Source organism: Lepidochelys olivacea, assembly GCF_965140295.1.
Source record: "Lepidochelys olivacea isolate rLepOli2 genome assembly, chromosome: 9".
Classification (NCBI taxonomy): Eukaryota; Metazoa; Chordata; order Testudines; family Cheloniidae; genus Lepidochelys; species Lepidochelys olivacea.
In genome coordinates this window covers 88,531,687-88,559,341 of record NC_140419.1, presented here as the reverse complement: position 1 = coordinate 88,559,341, position 27,655 = coordinate 88,531,687, and the positions used below count along the sequence as shown (strand labels likewise).

At 39.4% G+C, this 27,655-nt stretch overlaps 1 protein-coding gene across 1 annotated transcript in view; it reads left to right on the top strand.

Moving 5' to 3' along the window:
• The window catches only part of XIAP (X-linked inhibitor of apoptosis), a 51,880-nt gene that overhangs the window by 5,101 nt on the left and 19,124 nt on the right, over positions 1-27,655 (top strand). Inside the window, exon 2 of the mRNA XM_084639665.1 lies at positions 25,253-26,163. Within this exon, the coding sequence (XP_084495791.1) occupies positions 25,281-26,163 (883 nt within the window). The 5' untranslated portion in view covers positions 25,253-25,280. The remainder of the gene's footprint in view (positions 1-25,252; positions 26,164-27,655) is intronic.

Sequence of the window (27,655 nt, the reverse complement as noted above, 5' to 3'; positions counted from 1 at the left end):
TCTGTGACAGAAAACTGCACATAGAATGTCAGCCAAACTGGTGAACAAAGAAACAGGCCAGCACTAGTTCCGGAACTCTGGTGACTTTGCCCTGTGTTCTTAGAAGTAAAAGCAAAAAGAGTTTCTAATGACTGCTCCCACTGATATATGAGAAACTTTTAAAAAGATATCTCTGTTACTGACAAACATTATCTGACTGGTTTGATTTCTAATATTTTGGTTGGTAGGCTTTATTTCAGGCTGCTTTGCACCTGCAAAACCAATCCAAGACATGTTTTCAGGGCAATTCAGTATGCAGTCCTATTAGGGTTCACTGGTAGCTGAACTAACATTAGACACTAAAGCACTAGTCACATTTTCTATCTGTTGATATCACATCTACGGTAGGTGAGGGTGATGACAAGGAAATGGGGTAAGAAGGGCATGAATGTCCAAAGAAGGGCAAGAGTTCAGACAGCAGAGGGGAAGAAAGGGGGAAAAAATGTATTCCTGTATTTGAATCATAGAATATCAGGGTTGGAAGGGACCTCAGGAGGTCATCTAGTCCAGTCCCCTGCTCAAAGCAGGACCAATCCCCAGTTTTTGCCCCAGATCCCTAAATGGCCCATTGAACTCACAACCTTGGGTTTAGCAGGCCAATGCTCAAACCACTGGGCTATCCCTAGAAATGGTATCTTATCAGGTAGAAGTATTGACTGAAAAATCCAGTTCAGGGCACTCATGGGAGGGAAACAGGAGGACTGAATCACCTGACATAAGGTAAACAACCAAAAAACGTTGGGGCATGACCATTATGTTTTAAATCAGCACTTGACAAATCTACTTGTCCAGTCACCACTGGGGATAGGAAACTTTACTTGGTGTATTGGAGATTCATGCATTAGTTTTGTAGAATTTAAGAGCACTTAAAAGTAAGCTTCCAGGCCTTGTGAATGTGAGTAAAACCAAATAACAGAGCCCCAATTTCTTGTGAGCTCCTGAGAGAGGTGTAAACTGCCTCCATGCATTTCAGGGGTGTTAATTCTGTTGTCTTTCTATATCTGTCTTACAGAAATCTGAAAAATATCTGAAAAATCCACACACTGAGCGGTGTAGCTATATCAATGTAAATTCCCAGCATAGACCAGCCCACAGATCAGACAAGTTGTAGAGGGTAAAAACATAGTCCCTTCTTGGTTTTGGCTTTATTCACAGGAATAAAGGAATTAGAAATGAAACATAAAATCCAGCCCAAGTCTTTTCCTCAGGCTTGGTTGGTCCCTGAATTCCTTTTTCAGGACTACTCAGCCTCTGCTCTAAAGTAGCTTTATGTAGAGAATGATTCCCAACTCCCTTTTATCTCTGTAGGATAGTGAGCTATCTGTAGCAGAGTCAGTAGAACCCACTAATCTTTCCCAGGAGAATCAATGTCTACTAAAGGTATGTCTTCACTACCCGCCGGATCGGCAGGCAGCAGTCAATCCCCGAGCGCTCTCCCGTTGACTCCTGTACTCCAGCGCCACGAGAGGCGCAAGCAGAGTCTATGGGGGAGCGGCAGCAGTCGACTCACTGCGGTGGAGACACCATGGTAAGTTGATCTAAGTACATTGACTTCAGCTACGTTATTGACGTAGCTGAAGTTGCGTAACTTAGATCAATCCCCCCCGGTGTAGACCAGGGCTAAGAGAGTGGGATGTTTCATGCATATATTGCCAGCCTTAGTTCGGAACTTCCAGAAGGCTTGAAATATCCCAATCACATACTCCAAACTGCGTTCACTTTAAGCATAGGTGACAATTTTGTTTGTTAGCCTTTAATTTTAGTCATTGGTGGAGAAATCCACTAAATTTCTGAAGTGTATTCTACAGGAAAAGAAAGTTAAATGAATAACTGCTCTGTCTCTATATCTTTAGATGGCCATTTACTTGTTGCCACATACTGTCTTGTGTCTTATGTAAAGCAAAACCACGATACTCCCTCTGTATGATCAATGTCTGGCAGAGCTTAAATCTTTTCCCCAAGGGGCTTAGGAAAGTGTCTCTCAAAAAAAGTAAACACATTTCAAGAAAAGTGTTTAACTGTGAATAAAGTAAAATAAGAAATTATGTAAAATATTCAAAGAGCAGTTGTGTAAATTTGCACAGAGGCATGTAGTTAATGCACTTTAGGGCACTGAGCTGGCTAAATCATTCTTAATCTAGGTAAACCTGCTGCTTAGGAAGGAAAACACTGACAATTTTTCATGAATTTGCGCATTCCTTGAACTCAAGAAGACATAGTTGAGCTAAGATAATAGGTCCAAATGCAGACTTGTACATTAAACTTTTCTGTGCAGCATAAATATATGATTAAATAGCAATTGACTCAATACTTTTTTGAGCTTGAAAATGAAATTGGGACATGATGATAAAGCTAAAAACTATGTGGCTCCAAAAGAAGAAATAAAATTGCATTAATTTATCTCTTTGAAAACAACTTAGTGATGACTAATACATCTACCTAATTGACGTGCTGATCAGTTGTATTTTACCATTACTCCCTGTACTACATTTCGTCTATGTATTATACCAATAAATTAAAAACCAGCAGGATCTTATTAAAGGGGAAAAGGCAAAATACCACATTTATTGTGAATACAGAAAGAATCATAGTAAGCAGTTAGTTATAGTTATAACATTCCATTCAATCTCATATTCATACACACACACGTGTTCTGCAAGGTTGTTATCATAGGTACCAGCTTTAGAGTTGCTCATGCCAACCCACTGGCCAGGTGGCCTGGATGTGAGGAGGGAGCAGGGCCTTGTCAGATGCTCATCTGATGCTCCTGGAAGTTGGTTTGCAGAATCAGACCCCCCAAAGTTCTCACTTTCTAGAATCTATTTTTATAGGAATTTATTCCTATGCCAGTCTATGGGAATTGCTTCATCATGCTGTTGCTGAATCAATCAGCAGATAGCACATTCCTGACGGCTCCGTGCTGCCAGATGTTATATTGTTCTTTGGTTCTCCCATTCTTGAGGCTGTTGGGTGGATTCCAGTGTGCCCTCCGGGAGTCCTCTGGTTATTTCCACTTGACGCCTTCTTCAGCCCATGGACACTGGATTCTTAGGCTGGCACCTCCCTGATCATTCAGTTATTTTCCACACCAACCATCCATCCACATACATCCTCTGTCTCTATTTTAATCACAATTGTTAATGCAACAAAAGGGTGGGGAGTCTCTGGGTGCTGTTTCTGTTGTTACAGAATATTGCTTTGAGTCTCTCTCTGTGTGAATTGCTTTGAGAACAGACTCTGTCTTAGAATGTACTAACGCAATTAGCAGCTTGCAAGTTTCACACATAGAGGGAGAGAAACAGTACCAAAAGCCAAGAGACCTCTTAATTAGTAATACTCTGGAATTTAAACTCTGGGGAATCAAACTCATTTGATTTTAATACAGAACTTCTTTAATATGATCCAACATAATCCTCCTCTTCTGCAGTTTCCACGGTATGCATCCGATGAAGTGAGCTGTAGCTCACGAAAGCTCATGCTCAAATAAATTGGTTAGTCTCTAAGGTGCCACAAGTACTCCTTTTCTTTTTGCAAATACAGACTAACACGGCTGTTACTCTGAAAGATAATCGTCAGTGTCACTTTCTATGTAGCCTATTCAAAAGAAGGTACTGTGAGGCAATTTGAGTTTGTGATTCCAGTTCATGCCACATACATGATCCTAGTGATTTATCTATGAATGAATGTGTGAATAAATATGAGATTGAATGGAATGTTATAACTATAACTAACTGCTTACTATGATTCTTTCTGTATTCACAGTAAATGTGGTATTTTGCCTTTTTCCCTTTAATAAGATCCTGCTGTTTTTTATTTTATTGGTATAACATTTGTGTGGTCTCTTCCTTCTTCGCATCTCCCCTATCTACTACTTAAACCATCTGTGTGGGTTTTTTCTCTCTCCCTTCTATCCTTTCCTGGCATTTCTCACCATCACAGATATATTTTCCATATATGCTGCCTCCTTGTTACTTATGGGGAAACTTATCCAATTTTGGCCTTCCCCTTAACTCCACCCTTTTCACCTTCTGCACCTTCCTCATGTTACTATCTCTGCTTCTCTAGTCTTTACTTCATCAGTCCCCTTCTCATGCTTCATCTGGGATTCATAGTTGTTGTTATTTTTTTAAATGCCAGAAAGCACCATTGTGATCATCTACTCTGACTTTCTGCATAACATCGGAATGCCTTTTCCCTCTCCAAAAACATCACTGCTAGCCATGGCTTCTTAATTACTCACTTCATACATTTTACTGCATCAGAAACATGAATTCCCCTTTGAATGACATCACCTGTACAGCAGTTCTCCCCGAAGGCGGCCTCTTCTCTCAAATATAGCTCACTCCAAATTGTCCCCAAAGGACGTAGTGGGGGGATTATCTTCTCCTGACGTCTGCACCTGCTGTACAGCTTCTCTTTGAATATCCTCCTTTGAGCAACACTTCATCGGATTCCTGGCTATGTGGAAGGGATAAATCATCTAACATTCCACCATCTTCCTTCCTTTCAGAGTCTGACACTTGGTTCTTCTCTTTCCTTTATCATAATCTTCCACCTTCATTCATGGCAGTTGCAGCTTCCGCACTCTCCACCAGCCCCTGAGCTTCTGCATTTTTGCTCTTATATTCTCATTTGACATCTCCCATCACTGTGGTCTTCACCCATCAACCTTGTCTTCACTAAACACCAGCCTAATAGGTGCTTCACTAAGTACTTGTTATCTTTCCATCATTGAGCTCCCTCTTTCTGATGATCGCCTCATTCATCATTGTGCACTGGCTCATGTCTCCTTTTTATCTTGGCTTTCTGCGATGTCTAATATGTGAGTGTTCATAGTGTCTCTGCCACTTTAGTCCTGTATTCTGCTCTCTCTGCCTGTGGCATCTGTGTGTCCGCTGCCTGCTGAATCTCTACTGCTGTGAACTCTTCTTTCTTTTCAAAGGGTTGTCTCAGCCTGTCGCAACTACACCTATCACTAGCTGACCCCCAATATCTGTTTTGTCTGTTCTTGTGTCTCCAAATGCCTCTGGTGAAAGTCCCATGGCTTTGCAGACTCTCCACTGTAAATTTATCCTCTCCTAAATTAGCTCTGCCATCTTCCTGATCAACTAGCACTAGTCCTGCACTCATTGACTACCATGCTCACTGTCTCAGCTTGCTACCTTTCGTGTCCTCCAATGTACCACTTGTGTACAGCTCTCCTGCATGTCAAATCTTCTTTCCATACCTATCATGCTTATCTTATTGTTGATACAGCCAGTACTCCCTGTCTCTCAGGTTCATAACTGTGTGGTCATATATGACTTCTCTCTCTCATGGGTGCACACATCCCTGCTATGGCCGTATCCTGCCATTCCTATATAATTGCAAAGATCTAGATTGGAATTTGGGAGACCCAAGTTCAGTTACTGGCTCTGCCAGAGGATTCCTGTGTGAATATAGGTAAATCACCTATTTTTTGGGTTGTTTTCTTCTCTCTAAAATGGGGATAATATTTCCCGACTTTGTGTTTTGAGGGATTCAATGATGAAATAGTAAGTAGAAGCGAACATACAAATTACATAGAAAATAAACATAAAAGGCAACCTCAGGTTTTAAACTTTCATATTAGATAAAATCCCTTTCCTAATAAAAAGAAAAGGAGTACTTGTGGTACCTTAGAGACTAACCAATTTGAGCATAAGCTTTCGTGAGCTACAGCTCACTTCATCGGATGCCGTAGCTCACGAAAGCTTATGCTCAAATAAATTTGTTAGTCTCTAAGGTGCCACAAGTACTCCTTTTCTTTTTGCGAATACAGACTAACACGGCTGCTACTCTGAAACCTTTCCTAATAAAGTTACCTATTGCTTTAAGACAGTTTCACAGCATACCCGTTTATTGTAGGAGCGATCCAATATTCACAAACAGCCCTCTGTGTATCCCTCAGGTTCTGGATGAAAATTTGCAGTCCCAAGCCTGGTTTTAAAGTATTCCTCCCCCTCCCTCCCCCGCCGTCCCTCCCAGGCATGGGCTATGGTAGAAAATTAAGTGAGATTAACTACATTGCTCAGGGGTGTGAAAAATCCAGGGTTTTGAGTGGTGTAGTTAAACTGGTTTAACCCTGGGTGTAGACAGCACTAGGTTGTTGAAAGGATTCTTCCATAGATCTAGTTACTGCCTCTCAGGGAGGTGGATTACCTATGCTGATTAGAGAACCCCTCCCGTCAGTATCTAGGTAGTGTCCACACTGAAGTGCTAAGTGTACTAAATCCCTGGTGACTCATGGTTATTCAGAGTAGGGAAATTCCCTCTTGGCTTGATAGCCAGGATGTCTGTCTTCCTGTTCATGCCTTTTTTCCTGGGCTGGACAATGGATGGTTACTTGAAGCTTGTTTTATGTAAATACCTGACTTGGGAGGTGTCCCTCCCTGCTTGACTGCTCACCATTCTGCTATGAGGGGTAGTTGTACAAATTATGACTAAAAACAACCAGGAGTCACGTGGCACCTTAAAGACTAACCAATTTATTTGGGCATAAGCTAGAAGAAGTGGGTTTTTTACCCACGAAAGCTTATGCCCAAATAAATCTGTTAGTCTTTAAGGTGCCACCGGACTCCTTGTTGTTTGCGTGGATACAGACTAACACAGCTACCCCTCTGATACTTGAAATTATGACCAGTTTTCTATATACATAAATAAATACATAGATTCAACCACAGACTGTAAACATATCTCATAATGACCATCTAGTTGAGAGCATTACAAGCTTTCCTGAGACCTTATTCTTTTTATACATTTATAGTACAATAGTACAGTATGGAATCAATTGATTCAAGTTTTCATTTTTGGTTTAAACCTTCTGTTCTGCCCGTGGTCTCTGGACCCTCATTGTCACAGTGAATATACACCACTTTCTGAAAACCAGATCTCTTTAATAAGCCTTAAATTGGGCATCTACAATTACAAGTCAGTTTTGAAAATCTTTGCTTTAATAATCAAAATTAATGTGGAAACTATTATTAATTAGATTACTTCTCAGTTGGTATTTTGGGGTGGGGAATAGAATGTACTCTGATTCAGGTTTCTTGTCCAATAGATGTGATCTAAAAAGGGTTGCTGATAGTAAATTAGTTCTGTAGCTCTGACCTCTGGAAGATAGATTGTAAAATTTCCTTTCCTTCCTCTATTTTTGTGTCAATAAGAATTCAAAAATTGCAACCTGTTTTAGGGATTAATTAATGGAGTCTCTTCTCTCCTCCACTAATCTAATTCTGAATTTGATTATGGATAAGTGATTAGATGATGACTGGTAGAGTCCTGCAAATCTGCAGATACCCACTATATATCTGTGGACAATTTTTGCATATCGCAGCTTTGATACGGATACAAATTTTGCATCTGCGCAGGGCCCTAGAGGTTGCAATGGTTGGATGATGATCAGGGATTACATCATATAGGAGGGGAAGTCACAGCAACAATAGTATGATATAGGATATTTCTATTATCTATTTTTTATCATTGCATAACTGTCCAATGGGATTTATTGTTGATTGCTGGTCAGCACCCAGCAGTGCACCCTCAGTGGGTGACAAAGGTCATTAGCATTTTAGCTCTTTTTATTAATTGGGAAATTTTCAAATCTAAATTTGGGAGCAAATCCCTCTTTTAGAAGTGAAAATTGTAACACAGGGCATGTACCACTTACGTTAAACTGTTATAAGAGAACCTGGGATGCTCCGAGTTAGTTTTGGGCTTGAAAACTATCCAAAATTTTCTTAACTGGAGCGACAACATATATTTAAAAAAATGTGTTTAATGGGATCTAGATACTGAAGTCATAATTCTGTCTAGTTTTGATGACATTGATGGATATAAACCGAAGGTGTATATTTCTTGCCAGTTAATCAACTTTGTTCTTCATGTCATGTTCTGGACAATTTTCTATTTAACCAGGAAAGCAAACTTCAGTTTGAGTACTTAACAGTTGCAGTTTTAATAAATTACTTTATGTACAATATCCTACTTAGGATCAATCAGTAATTTGTGGACGCTGATGGGTATACTGTAATCTTTTAAAGTTTGCAATGAATATTGCGCTTTCTCTTAAATTATAACGAGTTCTATTTAAATATATTCATGACATAGCAATCTCTGTTTGTGATCCCTAGATACAAAGATGATTTTAAGGGTTAAATAAAATTGACCTTTGTTATAAAAGCTACTTTTTGTCTGAATTTTACTTCTTCTTTTAATAAAGCTGCCACACTTCGGTCAGTATTTAAATCCTACTCATCTTTTTGCTTTGTGCTTATTCATGTAACCCTGTGCAGGATCGAGCCCTTTATGAAGCCAGTCTGTCTTGGGTTGCTCTAATTAAAAGAAAAGGAGTACTTGTGGCACCTTAGAGACTAACCAATTTATTTGAGCATGAGCTTTCGTGAGCTACAGCTCACTTCATCGGATGCATACTGTGGAAACTGCAGCAGACTTTATATACACACAGAGAATATGAAACAATACCTCCTCCCACCCCACTGTCCTGCTGGTAATAGCTTATCTAAAGTGATCATCAGGTTGGGCCATTTCCAGCACAAATCCAGGTTTTCTCACCCTCCACCCCCCACACACAAATTCACTCTCCTGCTGGTGATAGCCCATCCAAAGTGACAACTCTTTACACAATGTGCATGATAATCAAGTTGGGCCATTTCCTGCACAAATCCAGGTTCTCTCACCCCCCTCCCAAAAACCACACACACAAACTCACTATCCTGCTGGTAATAGCTCATCCAAAGTGACCACTCTCCCTACAATGTGCATGATAATCAAGGTGGGCCATTTCCAGCACAAATCCAGGTTTTCTCACCTCCACCCCCACCCCCATACACACACAAACTCACTCTCCTGCTGGTAATAGCTCATCCAAACTGACCACTCTCCAAGTTTAAATCCAAGTTAAACCAGAACATCTGGGAGGGGGGGGGTAGGAAAAAACAAGGGGCAATAGGCTACCTTGCATAATGACTTAGCCACTCCCAGTCTCTATTTAAGCCTAAATTAATAGTATCCAATTTGCAAATGAATTCCAATTCAGCAGTTTCTCGCTGGAGTCTGGATTTGAAGTTTTTTTGTTTTAAGATAGTGACCTTCATGTCTGTGATTGCGTGACCAGAGAGATTGAAGTGTTCTCCGACTGGTTTATGAATGTTATAGTTCTTGACATCTGATTTGTGTCCATTTATTCTTTTACGTAGAGACTGTCCAGTTTGACCAATGTAAATGGCAGAGGGGCATTGCTGGCACATGATGGCATATATCACATTGGTGGATGTGCAGGTGAACGAGCCTCTGATAGTGTGGCTGATGTTATTAGGCCCTGTGATGGTGTCCCCTGAATAGATATGTGGGCACAATTGGCAACGGGCTTTGTTGCAAGGATAAGTTCCTGGGTTAGTGGTTCTGTTGTGTAGTATGTGGTTGTTGGTGAGTATTTGCTTCAGGTTGCGGGGCTGTCTGTAGGCAAGGACTGGCCTGTCTCCCAAGATTTGTGAGAGTGTTGGGTCATCCTTTAGGATAGGTTGTAGATCCTTAATAATGCGTTGGAGGGGTTTTAGTTGGGGGCTGAAGGTGACGGCTAGTGGCGTTCTGTTATTTTCTTTGTTAGGCCTGTCCTGTAGTAGGTAACTTCTGGGAACTCTTCTGGCTCTATCAATCTGTTTCTTTACTTCCACAGGTGGGTATTGTAGTTGTAAGAAAGCTTGACAGAGATCTTGTAGGTGTTTGTCTCTGTCTGAGGGGTTGGAGCAAATGCGGTTGTATCGCAGAGCTTGGCTGTAGACGATGGATCGTGTGGTGTGGTCAGGGTGAAAGCTGGAGCCATGCAGGTAGGAATAGCGGTCAGTAGGTTTCCGGTATAGGGTGGTGTTTATGTGACCATTGTTTATTAGCACTGTAGTGTCCAGGAAGTGGATCTCTTGTGTGGACTGGACCAGGCTGAGGTTGGTGGTGGGATGGAAATTGTTGAAATCACCACCAACCTCAGCCTGGTCCAGTCGGAGAACACTTCAATCTCTCTGGTCACGCAATCACAGACATGAAGGTCGCTATCTTAAAACAAAAAAACTTCAAATCCAGACTCCAGCGAGAAACTGCTGAATTGGAATTCATTTGCAAATTGGATACTATTAATTTAGGCTTAAATAGAGACTGGGAGTGGCTAAGTCATTATGCAAGGTAGCCTATTGCCCCTTGTTTTTTCCTACCCCCCCCCCTCCCAGATGTTCTGGTTTAACTTGGATTTAAACTTGGAGAGTGGTCAGTTTGGATGAGCTATTACCAGCAGGAGAGTGAGTTTGTGTGTGTATGGGGGTGGGGGTGGAGGTGAGAAAACCTGGATTTGTGCTGGAAATGGCCCACCTTGATTATCATGCACATTGTAGGGAGAGTGGTCACTTTGGATGAGCTATTACCAGCAGGATAGTGAGTTTGTGTGTGTGGTTTTTGGGAGGGGGGTGAGAGAACCTGGATTTGTGCAGGAAATGGCCCAACTTGATTATCATGCACATTGTGTAAAGAGTTGTCACTTTGGATGGGCTATCACCAGCAGGAGAGTGAATTTGTGTGGGGGGGGTGGAGGGTGAGAGAACCTGGATTTGTGCTGGAAATGGCCCAACCTGATGATCACTTTAGATAAGCTATTACCAGCAGGACAGTGGGGTGGGAGGAGGTATTGTTTCATATTCTCTGTGTGTATATAAAGTCTGCTGCAGTTTCCACGGTATGCATCCGATGAAGTGAGCTGTAGCTCACGAAAGCTCATGCTCAAATAAATTGGTTAGTCTCTAAGGTGCCACAAGTACTCCTTTTCTTTTTGCGAATACAGACTAACAGGGCTGTTACTCTGAAACCTCTAATTAAAAGCTGATTCACAGTCCATGGGAAAAATTTTAAAGCAAATCAGTTCCTTTCTCACCTAACTTGTTAACATAGCTCATCTGTTTGTTTGGCATAACTGATTCCAGCTCAGTATCTCGTTCATTCATCTGTGATTTCTGAAATTGAAACATTCTGTGCATTTTATGCAAAGCAGAAAGTTCTGTGTCCCTTGTGTCTCAAATTCATAAAGCTTGTTCATCCATAGTTCTACTATTTAAATCAATTAGATTTAACACAGGCATGTCCTGATGCACTGTAATTTCTTCTATCTATTTTGCAGTGTCTGGCAACCTGACTTAGTGTGCTGCCACTGAAAAATATAATTTGTATTCAGAACCTGCTATGAAACAAACTAAATTTCTGCTAATTACATTTTAGTATATAATGGTATCAGCTGTGGGGGAGGGAGTTGTTGCTGGTGTGGAGGCAGGGTGGCTGTCTGCTGAGTTTGACCAACCAGACACAAGGGCCATTACAAGAGTCCAGTGTGGAGCTGTGTGGTCATGGGGGAGGCTTTGAAAGCGTACTTTAACAGTCTCAGCCACATTAATGTGCTGTGCTTGACTGTGCTCTGGCCCTGAAGGTTTGTGGGTTTTTAGGAATGGTGTCGTACTTGCTGTACATTTATACATTGTCGTATAGTGAACCTATGAATTATTGTATTTTGCTGCACATTTATAACTATTACATTATTTTTAACTGAAATTATGACTTATGCAGTGTACATTTGCTTGTACATTTCCACATTATTGGGTGTTTTTCTAACCTCTTAGTTTTGTGGTGCTGGACACTTTACAAGTACTGGGTGCTTTGAGTACTGCTATGCATACTTCAGTATGTGTGGTAAACTAATAATGGTTATTTTAAAAAAAGAGTTTTATTGACTGACAAAAGCAGTTCGGGGGGGGGAACCCAATGTGTAAATAAAAAAGGACAATACAAATTTCAAAACATAAATTAACTGAATGGAAGCAGGAGAGTGAATTTGTGTGGGGGGGTGGAGGGTGAGAAAACCTGGATTTGTGCTGGAAATGGCCCACCTGATGATCACTTTAGATAAGCTATTACCAGCTGGACAATGGGGTGGGAGGAGGTATTTTTTCATATTCTCTGTGTATATATAAAGTCTGCTGCAGTTTCCACGGCATGCATCTGATGAAGTGAGCTGTAGCTCACGAAAGCTCATGCTCAAATAAATTGGTTAGTCTCTAAGGTGCCACAAGTACTCCTTTTCTTTTTGCGAATACAGACTAACATGGCTGTTACTCTGAAACCTGAATGGAACTTTAAATTTAGAAAGGCAGCAAATGGTTCTGTCTCTTTCAGTGCAGAAATGCAGTCCATTTTGGCTACAAGTATATCAACTGTGACTTTCATAGGTTGGTGTATGTGAAGCTGTGGTTAACTTTACTGTCCACCGGTCTGCTGTGGTGGGGGTAGGGATGCAACCCATGATGCCAAGTGGATTGTTGAGAGTTGTAGCGAGCTACCACCATGGAGTTCACCAGGGACTGCAAGGGTGGCAAGTCAGACCTGTGATTGTTAGACCTGTAGGTCAACTAGAATCTGCAGCATTTGTGTTTGCTGCCTGAAAAGTTCCATTATGTCCTGATGCATCTCCCACTCCCTCTTCTCATGGGATTCTTGGATCTTTATACACTTTCTCCTCTCCTTTCTATCCCTCTTCATGCTGTCTACCATGTTGGCCCACTAGGTCCTGAGTTCACAACAAACGCAACATGCGCTAACAGGATCTCACTGAATGTATTATCTCTAGTCCTCTTCTTTCTCCTCTGCATCAGAGTCAGGCGTTCTACAGGTGTGGAGGGGATACCCCTCAAGGCTACAATAGCAGCAGCTGCAGATAAAACAGACAGATGTATCCATTGTATTTACAATCACAACAGAAAGTGAAAGTTTCAAAACTCCTTTTCCATGAAACTTTTTAATGATGTCCTTATGGACACTTCAGCTGTGGAACACCTCTGCATAGCACCACTCTCTAGCCCCAGCCATGGTGAGTATTGCCTGTGAGTGGCAATGAGTGTGTGTGGGGGGGGCTGACACAACATTTTCAGTTGCTTTAAACAGTTGTCCATATTTTCATTTGTTCATATTTCCTCTCTTTCATTGATATGGTTGTAGATTCTCGCCATGCTTCACTCTCCTCCATCTCTGACCTTTAGCAAAGGGCCCATAGCAAAGTCTGCCCTGCCAACCCCTAGCCTGGAGTAACCTGGCTCCTATGTGCTATGGTAATATATACAAATAATAATTAGTATTAAGGTGGTGGTTGTTGTGATGAAACACCTTAAACATAAGATGCTTATTATGTGGGTAGTGTAAGATCTATGACTATTAATATTCTTGTTTTCTTGCATGCTTATGTCTGTTAAATGATGGGATAGATGACTATGTGATTCTCACATAGCAACCATAACTACGTTTGGAAACAAAGTTGTTGTTTTTTTTTGTAAGATTCTAAGTAACTGAGTGAAATAAGCAATACTATTGTAGTAATTGAAGTTATTCCCTACTAATTGTGCTAGGAACCATTTTGTAATCTGTTGTATAGTAAAGTTGCTTAATGGTTCCACTTATTTTTGTTTCTAGACCCTTCATTAAGAGGGCAGAAGGAAACTCTGAAAACTGAATCCATAAAAAGAGAGAGGCTTTCTTTCGGGAGAGAAATGAAATACTCCAAATTAAAATTGCATTCTGGGAATCTTTATGATGGTCCTGTTAGACTAAGGTACCTGACTTTAGAGTTGAGGGTGAAAGAATAAAAATCCTTGTGACTAGAACCAAGCATAGAAGCCAGCAGGATCCTAATTTCTTCTAAGCAGAGTCTTTCTGTGCCCTTGAGCAAGTCAACTGATTTCTTTGTACCCCAGTGTATCTAGCCAGAAAATTAAGCAGGATCTGACTGAAAATCAGATGAATAAAGTTGAGTAGAGCTCAGTTTTCTGGTGAAATAAATTATAGATTAGTCACAATACTGACTCAGCACCTACTCTTTACACAAATACATCAAAGGACTTTGTTTAACCTATGTTACCCTCTTTATAAAATAACAAAAGGAAACAAACACTCCAGATAAAATACAGCTTTTTCACAAATGGCTACTGACCTGGGGCGGGGGGGATTTTTAAAAAAATAGGTTTAAAAAAAAATCCCATGCTTTGCCATTTTTTAAGCCTTTCAAGTACCATTTCAGTTAGTAAACAGTGTCCAGCTTTGCAGGTGCAGAGTGAACTTCAGCAAAGTGACATGAGTGACACATGCACAATTTGTGTGTCAGCTGGTACAGTATGTTCTGTTTGTTGACTCACTACGTGCACTCACATTTCAAGATCAAGTGCATATTAAGCACCAACATTGCTCTTGTAGTTAATCTGTTGAGCACTACATTTAATACTCCCCTTTGTCAGAAGCATGAGGATATACAAGTGATACGTTTTTTCACCCTGGTGCTTGTCACGTGGAAGAGGAAAAGAAATAAAAACTCCTTCCTTATGCCATGTATCCTGGATATATGATTATTTCTATCCTTAATCCCAATAAAAGTTACTTGGAACAAAAAGTGGGTTCCAGTTTTTGAATTCAGGTGTCTCAAAGAAAACATGGTGTCATTCCTGTTACATTAAATCGTATCTGTTGCTACTTTTAAAGCAAATAGAAATCTTGTTTCATATGAATAACCAGAGTTTATAGTCCTGCAGTTTGAATAATTTTCTTCTTCTTTATACTTTAACATCTGCTGACATCATGATCCTCTATAGAGTTCTTGTCTTCTGTCACCTGATGTGAACGAAATGTTGTAGTCAAGTTGGCTCTGCAAATTGCTAGATTAGTGTAAAAGGGGGAGGTATCTTCTGATTAATACTTTGATAGTTAAAAACAGGATTAATCATGCCTCTGCTCCTGGAAATGCTTCATGCTAAAATAGACATTGTTCAGTGCATGCAAGAGAAGATATTTTATGCTCAGAAATTGTGAAAAACCCTTTAGATAGCATATAGGTACAGGCTAATAAAAATTAAACATCTTGATTACTGTGAATTTTAATAAATATGTGACGATGAAATAATCTGGCAAAATTTAAAATGTCTAGTTATCTTGAACATATAAACTCTACTCATTGAACTCAGGTTGGTTGCTGTTTATGTTGCAAAGTATTATGACATAGCTTTTAGATGGGTATCTTTTGTCTGTTTTCTTAATCTGTGTCTCAACAAAAACTTACTAATATATTTTAAATTAACTATTTTCACTAATTGTGCTTCTTTTAATACTGTTATGCTACTGTAGCACAATGTATTTATCTTGTTTAGTTTGAATAATACAGAATTACTTATTACATGTTAGAATGGATAGCTTTTATAGACATTTTTTAACAATACAATTTTAATTTTCCATGTAAAAAGATTCAAATTACTTTAAAAATTTAAAGACAGTCTTATGGAATGAACTGGACTTTATATTCCATATGTACCAGGCTCAAAGCGAGTGCTTTGTGTATCTGGGAAATTACTATAATGGTTTGTTTTGAAATTGATGGAATTTGTGGTGTTATGACTGTCTTCTCCATTGGATAAAAATACAAAGAAAGATAAAAGGACAGGGTGTCATATTGAGTCTTATTGGGATGGAATATAGCACAGTGTATCTGTGAGGTATTTTAATGTCTCCATTGCTGTAGGATATAGGCAGCAGTGATTTTGCGGGTGGGGGGGAGGGTAGTTGGAAGGTTGCAGATGGAAGATGGTTTCCCTCACATAGAGACTATCTCCTCTTTTCCTTTGAAACATTACTTCGGAAGGTGTGAAGCAACAGGCAGCCAGTGTAATTAACAATTACTATGTGATAAAGCATTCTGCATATGTTGGTTAAGTCTTGACCATTTTATCAGTAATAATGATTGTATAAAACCATTGTATAATATAGGAATATTATTTTGGCAATATGAGATATTAAAATCAATATGGCACATTTCCAAAGAAAAGCTTGATGCTGCTCTAGATAATATTGGTGATTGAATTAGTAGCACTTTTCTCTATGCATTAATACTGAATCAGTGTCCCATCATCATGGTGGTGACACAGTTCTGTTTTGAGATGCTTTTGAATGAGATATAAAACTAAGATCCTGATAACATATCATTAAAGTTCCTGTTATGCTTTCAGTGGAGGTGTGAGCCTTGATGCTCTGGCTAAAATTCTAAATCAATGAACGAATTGCAATTTGTCCACCTCAGTTCTTCCTAAAATTTATTTACATATGATTTTTCCTCTTCTACTGTTTTAAGTATTGTTGTGAACCATTAAAACAGCTACTTCTTGCTCCCTTGCCAATGTGAGTAAAGTAATTCATCTGTGTATTCGGTGCTGGAATTAAATTGTGTTAGAGAGTGTTTCCCTTGCATGCACATTCAGATGGAGAGAAATACAAATTTTAGATTTAAATGCCTCTGTTTATTTTGACTACCAGTCTAATTGGCTGATAGACAAAAGAGAATGAAATACAGTCTCCATCCTAAAATGTAGCAGTCCAGCTGTGTTTTGATCATCATCTCTGCATGTCCTTCTCCCCCATTTTTTCCTTCTTAGTTCCTCAGCATCATGTCTGTTATTACATGTCTCTTCCACAGAAGCAGTAACAGCCACATCACTAGAGTAAAATTGCCATAAGCCTGGCTGGGCTTAATAACATCAGTCTAATGTTATTGCCCTTAACAAGGAGGCATTGTGTGCCAGTTGTAGCATCACCCATGTGATACTTTGCCTTGTCTAATCTACATTTTTAAAACGTGAGGAGTGACTGGGAGGGTAAGAAGTGCCAGTCAGTTTTTGGATATCTGCAAGCCACTGCTAAAGTTGAACCTGTGTGGTGTATAGTTTGGAAAGCATTTGAGGTCCTTGAAATGTAAAGTGCTATAGAAAGGTTGTCAGTGAATTTTAACATATGCCAGTTATTTAAACCCTGCTTTCTCAATATTCTGCGCTTGTAAAAGGAGAAAATATGTTGTCAACTCTCATCCATATGTTGTTTTTGTGAAGAATAGATTTTCAGCAGAAGAATCCAGAAAGGTGCTAACAGAGCTAGGTTTTGATTCTGTAATAAGTGTACAAGCACAGGGGTCTACTTGCACAGAGCTCATTGGAGGGCCTAGACCTTTTTCAGGAACCCATGTTTCTTTGTCAAATTAGTGCCTTACTACTACTAATATATTTAGATTATTAGGACAAATTCAGACGTGGTGTAAGCAAGTACTTTGACATCAGTGAAGTTGCATTCAATTACACCAGCTTTGTAGTTATCTCTTTGTGTCTGGTACTGATCAGCACATCATGAAGAGGACAGTGCTGAGCTTGAAAAGATGCAGCTGACTGCAGTCATAGTGATAAAAGGTTTCCATGGTCAGATTTATTAATCAAGATTAGCTGGACTAGTCTTTTGTACCTCAGAACATCTATGGCTGGAGTTTTAAAAATGTTGCACTTTGGGAATTGTATCCCTCAATCACTTTGCCTTCTATTTAAAATTGTATTTAGGACATTTTGGGAGGGGAGAGATTTTGGGAGGAAAGATATGTGTACCTATAGTGGTCATATAACAATGTTAGTATAATGGTACAAAAACATTGCTTACTTAAAAATAAAATGTTTACTTTTATATTAAAACTATTTTTAGAAGTGGCACTCCTTGGAATCAATTAACTTGCAATAAAGCATCACTTTACAAAAGTAGAATAGTTTTTAAGATGACACTAGTAGGTAGTTTAGAGTTAACAGTCCTATTCTACTTAAAATAAACTATTAGCCCCAATGCTTTTAAAGGATTTTAAAAAAAATTTTTTTTCCATTTTGTTTGGATTTAAACATTCCCTTGTATTAGAAGCCCCCACACTGCAGTATTGTGCTAGTGTGAGAATCAGAACATGAAATTGACTGGAAACTGAATGTAAATGAAAGTGAAACAAGCTGAGCTTAATACAGACATTGAGTCACTGCTCAGTGTGTAATGTTTTCTTCCTCTCTCCCCTGGCATCAGGAGGAGATTCTGTGCAAAACATTCTATAACTGTTTCTGCATTGTGGAGCCCTTTGCTGAAGGGCTTCATAGGCAGCTGCTGACAGGGGAGCGCCTGGCCATATGCCCATCACTGCGGTATCTGAACACCTAATAGATGAAGTGTGAGGCAAGGATCCACAAACCAGTGTAAAGGTCCTTTTGTGGATTAATGAGATCTGTGAGATTTGGGACCCAAGCCCTACTACTTCCACTGGGGAGAGGGCAAAACCCACTTTCCTGACCCAAAAAAAAAAACCCCTCTGCAAGGGAACTGTCAGAACAGTCTTCTCCCCACCCTAGTCATCTCCCAAAGTGTTTCCATGGGATGGTGATCCCCTCTCCAGTGTACTTAATAAATATACTAGATTTGAACCATGTAACTTCTGGTGCTGGCTCCTTCCCTTCAGTGGATCTTTAGAGTGTAAACAGGGTCTTGTTTCTTTTAATTTCCTGATCTGCTTGCTCATAGCAGAGTTGGAGCTATCATTTTAGAACCACATATATAAAACTAACCCTTATTGGGGGAGAAGGAGGATTTTTTCTTCCAAAGAGGAGAGATGGCTGTATAGGAAGTGATATTACTTAAACCTATATAATTCAATTTGTTGGTTTGTACTATAAAATAGTAAATCAGTTTAATAGTAATAAGGATAAAAAAGACATGCTTTATGACCATGCTGCTCAACTGGCGGATCATGAAAGGCTGCCTGATGGATTGCACCCCACCAATTAAGAGCTACGATATCCTTGTACTTCTAAGATCCAGTAAGAGACTGAGCAGGGATGGGAAGGAGATCCTGCTGCTACTGTTCCTGGTCTCCTTTTAGTTCTAGAGCAGCTAGGGTGACCAGATGTGCTGATTTTTATAGGGACAGTCCCAATTTTTTGGTCTTTTTCTTATATAGGCTCCTATTACCCCCTGGTCCCATCCCGATTTTTCACACTTGCTGTCTGGTCACCCTAAGAGCAGCTCCTTTCTGTACACCTGCAGTTCCTACCCAGGGTTCGGCTCTGGAGCAGAGGAAGCAGTAAGGCCTTAGAACTGGCTTTGCAGCACCTTGGAATGGCAATTTTCCTGCCCTGGTTCTCAGCCAATGCCAGAGATATGGGAATCGGTAAACTAAGAAGAAGCCCTGCTCAACCCAACAGCAGCCCCTGGCCCCACACCTTTCCTGATCTGCTTCCCACAAAATGGCTGAAAAAAAATCATCCTGTGCCCTAAACCCCATGTTGATCATAAGATGATCTTTCAGCCATTTTGTGTGAGGCAGTCCAGAAAAAGAGTTTTAGAACCACTACTTTGATACCAAAGGAGCACTATTTGTGAAAACTTTACAATTTGTCAGGAAGACACAAGTATCCTCTGAGTGAATACCTAGCTTTTAATTTACTGTTTCCCATTTCACCTTCCATTTAAATAAAACAAGATGCTTTTATTTATACATAATATTGAAATCTTGAACGTGTAGTCTCTAGATATGTTTGTTTGCCAGCCAGCATCGTGTGTTTTAAGGTTCACATTTTTCAGTATTTCTGAGGTTTCCACCTTAAACTATATACTCCCTTGGAAAGCCTTTTCAGGAATAATATTTTTCTTGCCTGCATATATCTAACGCTACTATAGTAAAAATAAATAATGCATTCTATGAATGCATTCTAGTAGTAATAATGATACCCCCATAAGCTTATATAGGGTTCTTCACAGAAACAATTCTGAAGCACTTTAAAATTCAAGTTGTTTTTTTTTGTTTTATTTTTTTAAGTACTATCAACACAAACCTTTTCACATTTGATTATTTAAAAAAAGCGGGGGTTGGCTCTCTAGCCCATAGGTAATGGATTCCACGGATGCTCTGCATAATTACTGAAGGCCCTTGCCTTTCAAACATCTAAACAATTATCTAGGTCAGAGCTGTAAATCAGCTGATGTAGCTCTTTAAAGACAAACAGAAAGATATAAAATATCCATATTATTAATCTTAGAGGTCATTACACTATGTATAAAATTGCCAGTGATTAAATCTAGGGTTTAGAACCAGACTGATATACTCAAATTGTCTTGTTCCTGTGACTACACCTTGTAAACACAGAACTGGTCTCCCACTCCTTTTATTTTCTTAATGTGCTCATTGGGCAGCTACCTGTGTCTTTTTGACAATGCAAACTGTAGTCTCTGGGTGCACAAATATTATTTTTTGAATCTGAAAGATTCTTCCTCATCCTTTGGTTGTTAAGTACAGTAGTCTATAACCAAGTTAAAGGATAAAATCTATTTTGTCCTTTAAAAATGTAATGAATATTAATACAGAGGGGGGGGGACAACAAAACCGACCGCTGAAGGCACACTTTTGTTAGATGGCTTTTGAGTTAGTTTTTAAAAGTTTTTCTCATCTTTGTCTCCACAGTGAAAGCTGCTTTTTCAGTGCATGCAGCAGATATAAAAGTTTGTGGTTTTTATGTAGCATTGAACCAAAATCTTTTATGCCAGTAATTGCTGTCAGTATGGAGATTTTTTTTAAAAAAAGTTTGAGTACAGTAAGTATTGACTATATATAATAGTAGTTGCCATCCTTTTGTTTTGCATTATGTATCTTATTGGTATGAAACTCATAAAGGGGCAATGCCAGCTGGTAAATTGGTATCCTAGGAAGAAGAGTTCTGTCCTTTTTTTCCTGTCAAATTCAGACTAAAGCTAATTCACTTCGAGAGTTTTAAATACTTCACTGACCTTTATAAAAACACACTAATAATTTAGTATTTATTCATTCACTTAAAGCATTTCTCTTTGCAATAGGGGCCAGATCCTTCAAAAGCTTATGCAAGTGATGGTCTGAGACTGTGCGAATAGTGACTTCTCCGGCGAGAGTTCTCAGAATTAGGCCGTGACTTTTTACCCAATTTTGGGCCTTGCTGAGAACCCTCATCAGTAGGAGTTGAGAACTATCTACTCCTTGCAAAAACCAAAACAAAACAAAAAAAAATCCTCTTACTACAGCATCTGATAATTTGGTCACTCTTGTAATGGTATTGTAATGGCCTCCTGTATTTGTGGTTCACTTGTCAAACTACAGGCATACTTGTGGACTTTTATAAGTTTGGCTTTATTTTTTCATCCCCAAAATGTGCCATTTTTATTGTGGTAACCTGGTAAAAAAAATTTCTTACACATTTTAATGGCTAGTGCTAATAAACAGTGATATATAGATGCTAGAAAATATTTCAGTACACAACTGAAGTAAGAAACCAAGAATTAAAACTCATTGTCTATCACTGTTGGTGCTTATGGTCATGGCTATGATTATCTTTACTACTGTAAGAAACCCCATTGATTTTTAATGGGACTACTGAATATAATGAATTCAGCACACTCCTAAGTGTTTGCATGTCTGGTCTTTCCATTACAGAATTCCAGGGATTAAAGGATAATTTGTGTTTAATTTAACACAAGTGGTGAGAACCCGCAGCTGGTGAAGATTGGGGCTGGTTTGTAGGTTTAGAGGACTTCTTCCTCCCTATTCTCCATACTTCTCTCAAATCCAGTGACATTGCTGGTTGAAAAGATTCTGGATCTAGAAGTGTTTCTCTTGAATCTTGAGATGTTACTTCATGCTTCCTTGAGCTAAATGCCAGTGCGGGAGGGAAAGAAACTGAAGAGGGCTACAGTGTTCCTTAGGGGCTCAGAATCTAAGATTGAAGTATGCATCTGTCATAAAATAAAGGGAAGGGTAACCACCTGTCTGTATACAGTGCTATAAAATCCCTCCTGGCCAGAGGCAAAACCATTTCACCTGTAAAGGGTTAAGAAGCCAAGATAACCTCACTGGTACCTGACCAAAATGACCAATGAGGAGACAAGACACTTTCAAAGCTGGAGGGGGGGGTGAACAAAGGGTGTCTGTCTGTCTGTGTGATGTTTTTGCCGGGAACAGATCAGGAATGCAGTCTCAGAAACTCTGTTAAGTTAGTAAGTAATCTAGCTAGAAATGCGTTTAGATTTCCTTTTGTTAAATGGCTGGTAAAATAAGTTATGCTGAATGGAATGTATATTCCTGTTTTTTGTCTTTTTGTACCTTAAGGTTTTGCCTAGAGGGATTCTCTATGTTTTGAATCTGATTACCCTGTAAGGTATTTACCATCCTGATTTTACAGAGGTGATTCTTTTATCTTTAATTAAAATTCTTCTTTTAAGAACATGATTGATTTTTCGTTGTTCTTAAGATCCAATGGTTTGGGTCTGTGTTCACCTGTACAAATTGGTGAGGGTTTTTATCAAGCCTTCCCCAGGAAAGGGGGTGTAGGGCTTGGGGGGATATTTTGGGGGAAGACGTCTCCAAGTGGGCTCTTTCACTGTTCTTTGTTCAACACGCTTGGTGGTGGCAGCATAGGGTTCAAGGACAAGGCAAAGTTTGTACCTTGGGGAAGTTTTTAATCTAAGCTGGTAAGAATAAGCTTAGGGGGTCTTTCATGCAGGTCCCCACACCTGTACCCTAGAGTTCAGAGTGGGGAAGGAACCTTGACAGCATCCCAGTAGGCAACCTCTTGAGGAGTCCTGTTATAGAATAAATAGGGTAGCTGCTGCTTGCCTCCCTGAGGATTAAACCATTCAGAACTGTATTAGACAGAAAAAACTCAATTTATAATACCTCCCTACCCCTTCTCCAAAATAAAATAAAATTAAACTTAAATTCCCAAAGAGGGGTAGGAAAGGATTGAGATGAGTCTTTTTTCTCCTAAAAACTTGATTCCTCTTTCTCTTTCTGAGTGTCGTGGTCTCTCTCACACCATTGAAATAACTTGCCCTACAAACTCTATTGAAATGATGGAAAAGAAAGCACAGAGTGCAGTGGAATGGGGACCTGACTTTTTCCCTGAGAGAGACCCTTTTCTTTGTGATAATCCCTTTCTCCTAAACACCTGGGGTTTTAGTTTTTGTTATTTCTGTCTGCCCGCTCCCATTGGTCTTAAGATATGTCTACACTGGAACTTGAGCTGGAAATTACACCTGAAGTCCACATATCGCTAGTTCTGATTGAGCTAGAGCACTAAAGATAGATGTGTAGACACAGCAGTAAGACAGGCTAGCTAGTATGCTTCCATCCAAGATGCTAGGTAGCTACTTGGGCAGCTGTCCTCTTACACTGCCATGACTACCTTTCTATTTTTAGTTAACTAGCTCAACCAGAGCTAGAGTGGGTCTGTCTACGCAAGCCAGAAATTACACCTTCCGAATCCTAAGTAGACGTAGTCTTGGCCAGATGTACCTCCTACGTCGATCAGGGCTATGGAAAATTTCATGACTTGTGCATCGTAGTTAGGTCTGCCTAACACCCTGTGTAGATGCAGCTAAGTTGAGAGAAGAATTCTTCCATCAACCTAGCTACTGTCTCTCAGAGAGGTGGCTTACCTACAGTGATGGAACAGGCCCTTCTGTCGATATAGGAAGTATCTACACTGTGGCACTATAGCAGTACAGCTGTAGTGATCTCATCTGCAGACTCAGTCTGAGAGCCCACAAGCACTTGAGTGAGGGTGGTCTTCAGGCTAGGCCCCACCCACACTTGCCTCTGCGCTCTTATTTCTTGCTCATTAGAGTTGGTTGGTCAGGGCTTCTCTATACTTACAGTGCTGCAGTGGCATTGACCACTGTCAGAAGAGAGGATACTGGGCTAGATAGACCATTGGTCTGACCCAGTATGGCTATTCTTATAAGTATGTATATAAGATTATTAAAAGCAGTACCAGGAAAAGTTGGTTGCTAAGTTAAATATTTTGTTAGACTGCTCCGTTGTGTCCATAGCTATAATATAATGGAAAGGGCAAAAGTAGTTGAGAATTTTTCAGAAAACTTTCCCATACTCAACGTATCCCATCTTATAACACACACTCTCCTCTTTTCCCCCAAACCACCAGTTAAAAAATTATATATCAAAGGTCTTAATTATTTGAGTACTGTTACACTGAAACAACATCTATAAATGTGTTTACTCCACTCAGGAGTCTCTAGTGTTCAGGCTGGTTCATTGGTAAATTAAAAAGGCTTGCAGTTTAAGGCTTGACTAGGTATCAGCACAGCACCAATGTAGCAACATTCAGGCTATTGGCTGAACTTGTGAAACGTTTGGGATATTTAGGAAACAGAACATAAAAAGTTTATGTATAAACATTTTTCAAGTGTATTTTGTTTTATATGGATGTATTTTGAACTTTAGACACTGTACAGAGTAAAGTAAATATTAATATTCAGGTGCTTGTCACAACAGTTGAAATCAGTTGATGAACTCTTGCTTTTACAGTCCATTGATTTAATCGTCTTGGAGGGGAGGAGGCAGGACATCTTCAGTTTGAGTCCATTTATTCTGACTCTTGGGACTAGAATTGCCTTTTCTCATTTTTCTGACAGAACTTGATCTTGTTTGTCCTTCTGTGAATAATGTAAAGTCTGTTTGCTCAGGCCTTTACCTGAAGGAAAATTGGGGTTTATGTCTTCACAGTTAAATTTCAAATCCCAGGGTATTGTTTTTATTTTGACATTTGCCAATTTGTTACATTTATGTATGGTATGCACTTAAGAGCTGGTGTGATGGGCACTTTTTTAATTAAAAAAGAAAGGTAAAGCTGCTTATACAAGAGTAACATAATAGGCTGATTTTGAACATGGATCTTTCCAAACTGGAGCAGTAAAATACATTGTGAGTGTGACATGGGTTAATCGATGTATGGAAGCAGTAACCATCGTATGTAAGTACAAACATGATTGAAGGCCTTTTCTTAGTTTTTCGTTCATATCTTTTGTGAGGCCCCTTACATCTGTTATATTTTTTATCAGACCTAGTCTCATAATGTTTGTCTTGTTAATAAAAAATAATGTTCTTCTTAGTCTATACGCTTTTTTTATTCACAGGTGCTTTCCAGTTAACTTTTTACTGTTTGTTCAGATGACAATTAAGAGATATCCGTAACATATGTGTTAATAGAAAACTTCATATACGATAATACTCCTTGTCTTTCTTCATATAATTTCTTTTGGAATGTTCCTGTGCTTGAAAATGTTATTAACAAAGAAAGAAAAAGACTTTCTTACTTAACGTTTGTTTAATAGGATGAATATTTTGATCCCACTAATTCCCACAGTTTTCTTAGGGATTGCATAAGGAATATGTTTGATCTGTTGTTGTTTTTTTTTGCTTTGTCTATGAAATTAAAAAACATATTATTTTATTTAGGAAATTTGAGAACCCCACTCTTGAAGAGATGACGTGTAACAGTCCAGATAACTCTGAAGCTTGTGCCACACCAGATTGTGACTATGACCAAGAGATGGCTGAAGAGTACTCCAGACTGAGGACTTTTGCCAACTTTCCAAATTGTTGTCCTATTTCTGCATCAACACTAGCACGAGCTGGCTTCTTTTATACAGGAGAGGGAGACAAAGTGAAGTGCTTCAGCTGTCATGCAACTATTGAAGGGTGGGAACATGGAGACTCAGCAGCTGGAAGACATAGAAAAATTTCCCCAAAATGCAAATTTATTGCTCGATTTAATTTTTTTAAAAAAGATATGCATCCTGTTCTCCAAAACTGTCAATGCAGAGTTGAAAACTGTTCTGGAAATTCAACCCTCCAGTGCTCTTTTGACAGATCATCTGATCTCAGTGCAGATTACCTTTTGAGAACTGGGCAGGTTGTGGACATGTCAGATAGCATGTACCCCAGGAACCCTGCTATGTGCAGTGAAGAAGCTAGGTTAAAGTCTTTTCACAACTGGCCAGCCTATGCGCCATTAACACCAAAGGAGTTAGCCAGTGCTGGGCTGTATTACTCAGGTGTTGATGATCAAGTGGAGTGCTTTTGTTGTGGTGGAAAACTGAAAAACTGGGAACCTTTTGATCGAGCTTGGTCAGAACATAAGAGGCATTTTCCTAGGTGCTTTTTTGTCCTGGGCCATGATGTTGGAAATGTTGGAAGTGTCCTAAATGAATCTAATTTTGCTGAGGTTGGCAGGAGTGGCTTAAACGATGCAGATCACCCAAGAAATCCATCTATGGCAGAATATGAAGCACGGATCAAGACATTTGTGACATGGAGATACTCAGTTGTTAAAGAGCAACTTGCTGAAGCTGGGTTCTATAGTATAGGTAAGCTAGATGGGGTTTTCACGTCTGTTTGTTGCAGCAGAATTTGTGCATGACATGATTTTGAACAGAATCTCCATTAATTTAACACTGAATGACTTGCCAAAACAAATCTTTTATTTAAGGCTTTACCTTTGTTTAACACCTGTGTCTTCAAATGCTTTTTAATTCTACGTTCACTTAACTCAAATTAGTTGTTACGACATAGCTAATACGGTATGTTCTCCTGGTTTATTATTGAAAGATGGCATGCAAAATATCAAGCATTCTTTTGGAATGATCACAATCTGAAATGTCACATCGTTCTCCTTTTTAGCAACAGAACTTTAAATAAAGAGAATATCTTAAGTAGTGACCTTTGTCTTTTAAGCCCATTTTAGGATGTATGCCAGTTCAGATTTTGGCTCTTGGACAATGACTGGCATCATTAAAAAGTTATCTTATCATATTAGAAAGAATGGAACACTGACCCGCAGCTATCCTGACCTGCCCTAAAAAGAGGAATTGTGGTCTTGTGGTTCACACACAGTGCTAGCAGCCAGGAAATCTGGGTTCTATTCCTATCTCTGCCATTATTTTTTATTTGTGTGTGAGTTGATATTGTGATAGCACCCAGAGTCTCTAGTCTAGTAACAACCCAGGATCTGTTGTGCTAGATGCTGTACAAACTCATGGAATATGTGGTCCATGCAGCAAAAAGCTTCCAGTCTTAAAAACTTAGTGTGACTTGGTCAAGCTGCTTAACCTCTCTGCATCATTTTCCCCATCTGTATAATCGGACTAATTACATATTAGGCTTAATTAATCAATATTGGAAAGTCACTTTGAAATCCTTGGATGGAAGGTAAATGCAAAGTAGTACTATTGTTCAGCAAGAAAAGGGATTACCAAGGATAATTTCTAGCTTTCTCACCATATTTGATTCTCTTTTTTGTGCTCTTACAGCACTGACTTTCTAATTTGTTTTCTCTTGGTTTCTTCCTACCCCCTCTGGCCCCCAAATAAAACTTTTGATGTTTTGTTGTACATTCTTGCACAAAATGAATACATTCATAACTAGTGGTGACATTTATATAATCTGTGGGATCCCCCCAAAAATCTAGCTGCTCAACAGCCAAATGGGATCTGTATTGGGAAGACATGCAAAATAGGTAGCTTATCCAACCAGCTGGTTAACTGTTACAGTAAATTCCAAGAGCTGCGTCCTTCCTATTGGCTAAGAAGGACTTAATTTCGGTGGGAGAAATCTATCCATATCTCCTCTCATTGCAATACACTTAATATGTAAGCAGCTTCTGATGTAGTCTTTGATTGTAATGTGCACTGTGCTGCTATAGCTCAGACAATTTAATTTCCTTCCACATCCTCTTCGTCTTGGTCACTGCTGTTCAGATCCTATTAGTCTTGACTAGTGAAACCAATGACCAAAAAGGCAAATAAGTAAATGTCCTTGTGAATTAGGTTTCTGTTAATTAATTCCATTCTTGTTTAAGGG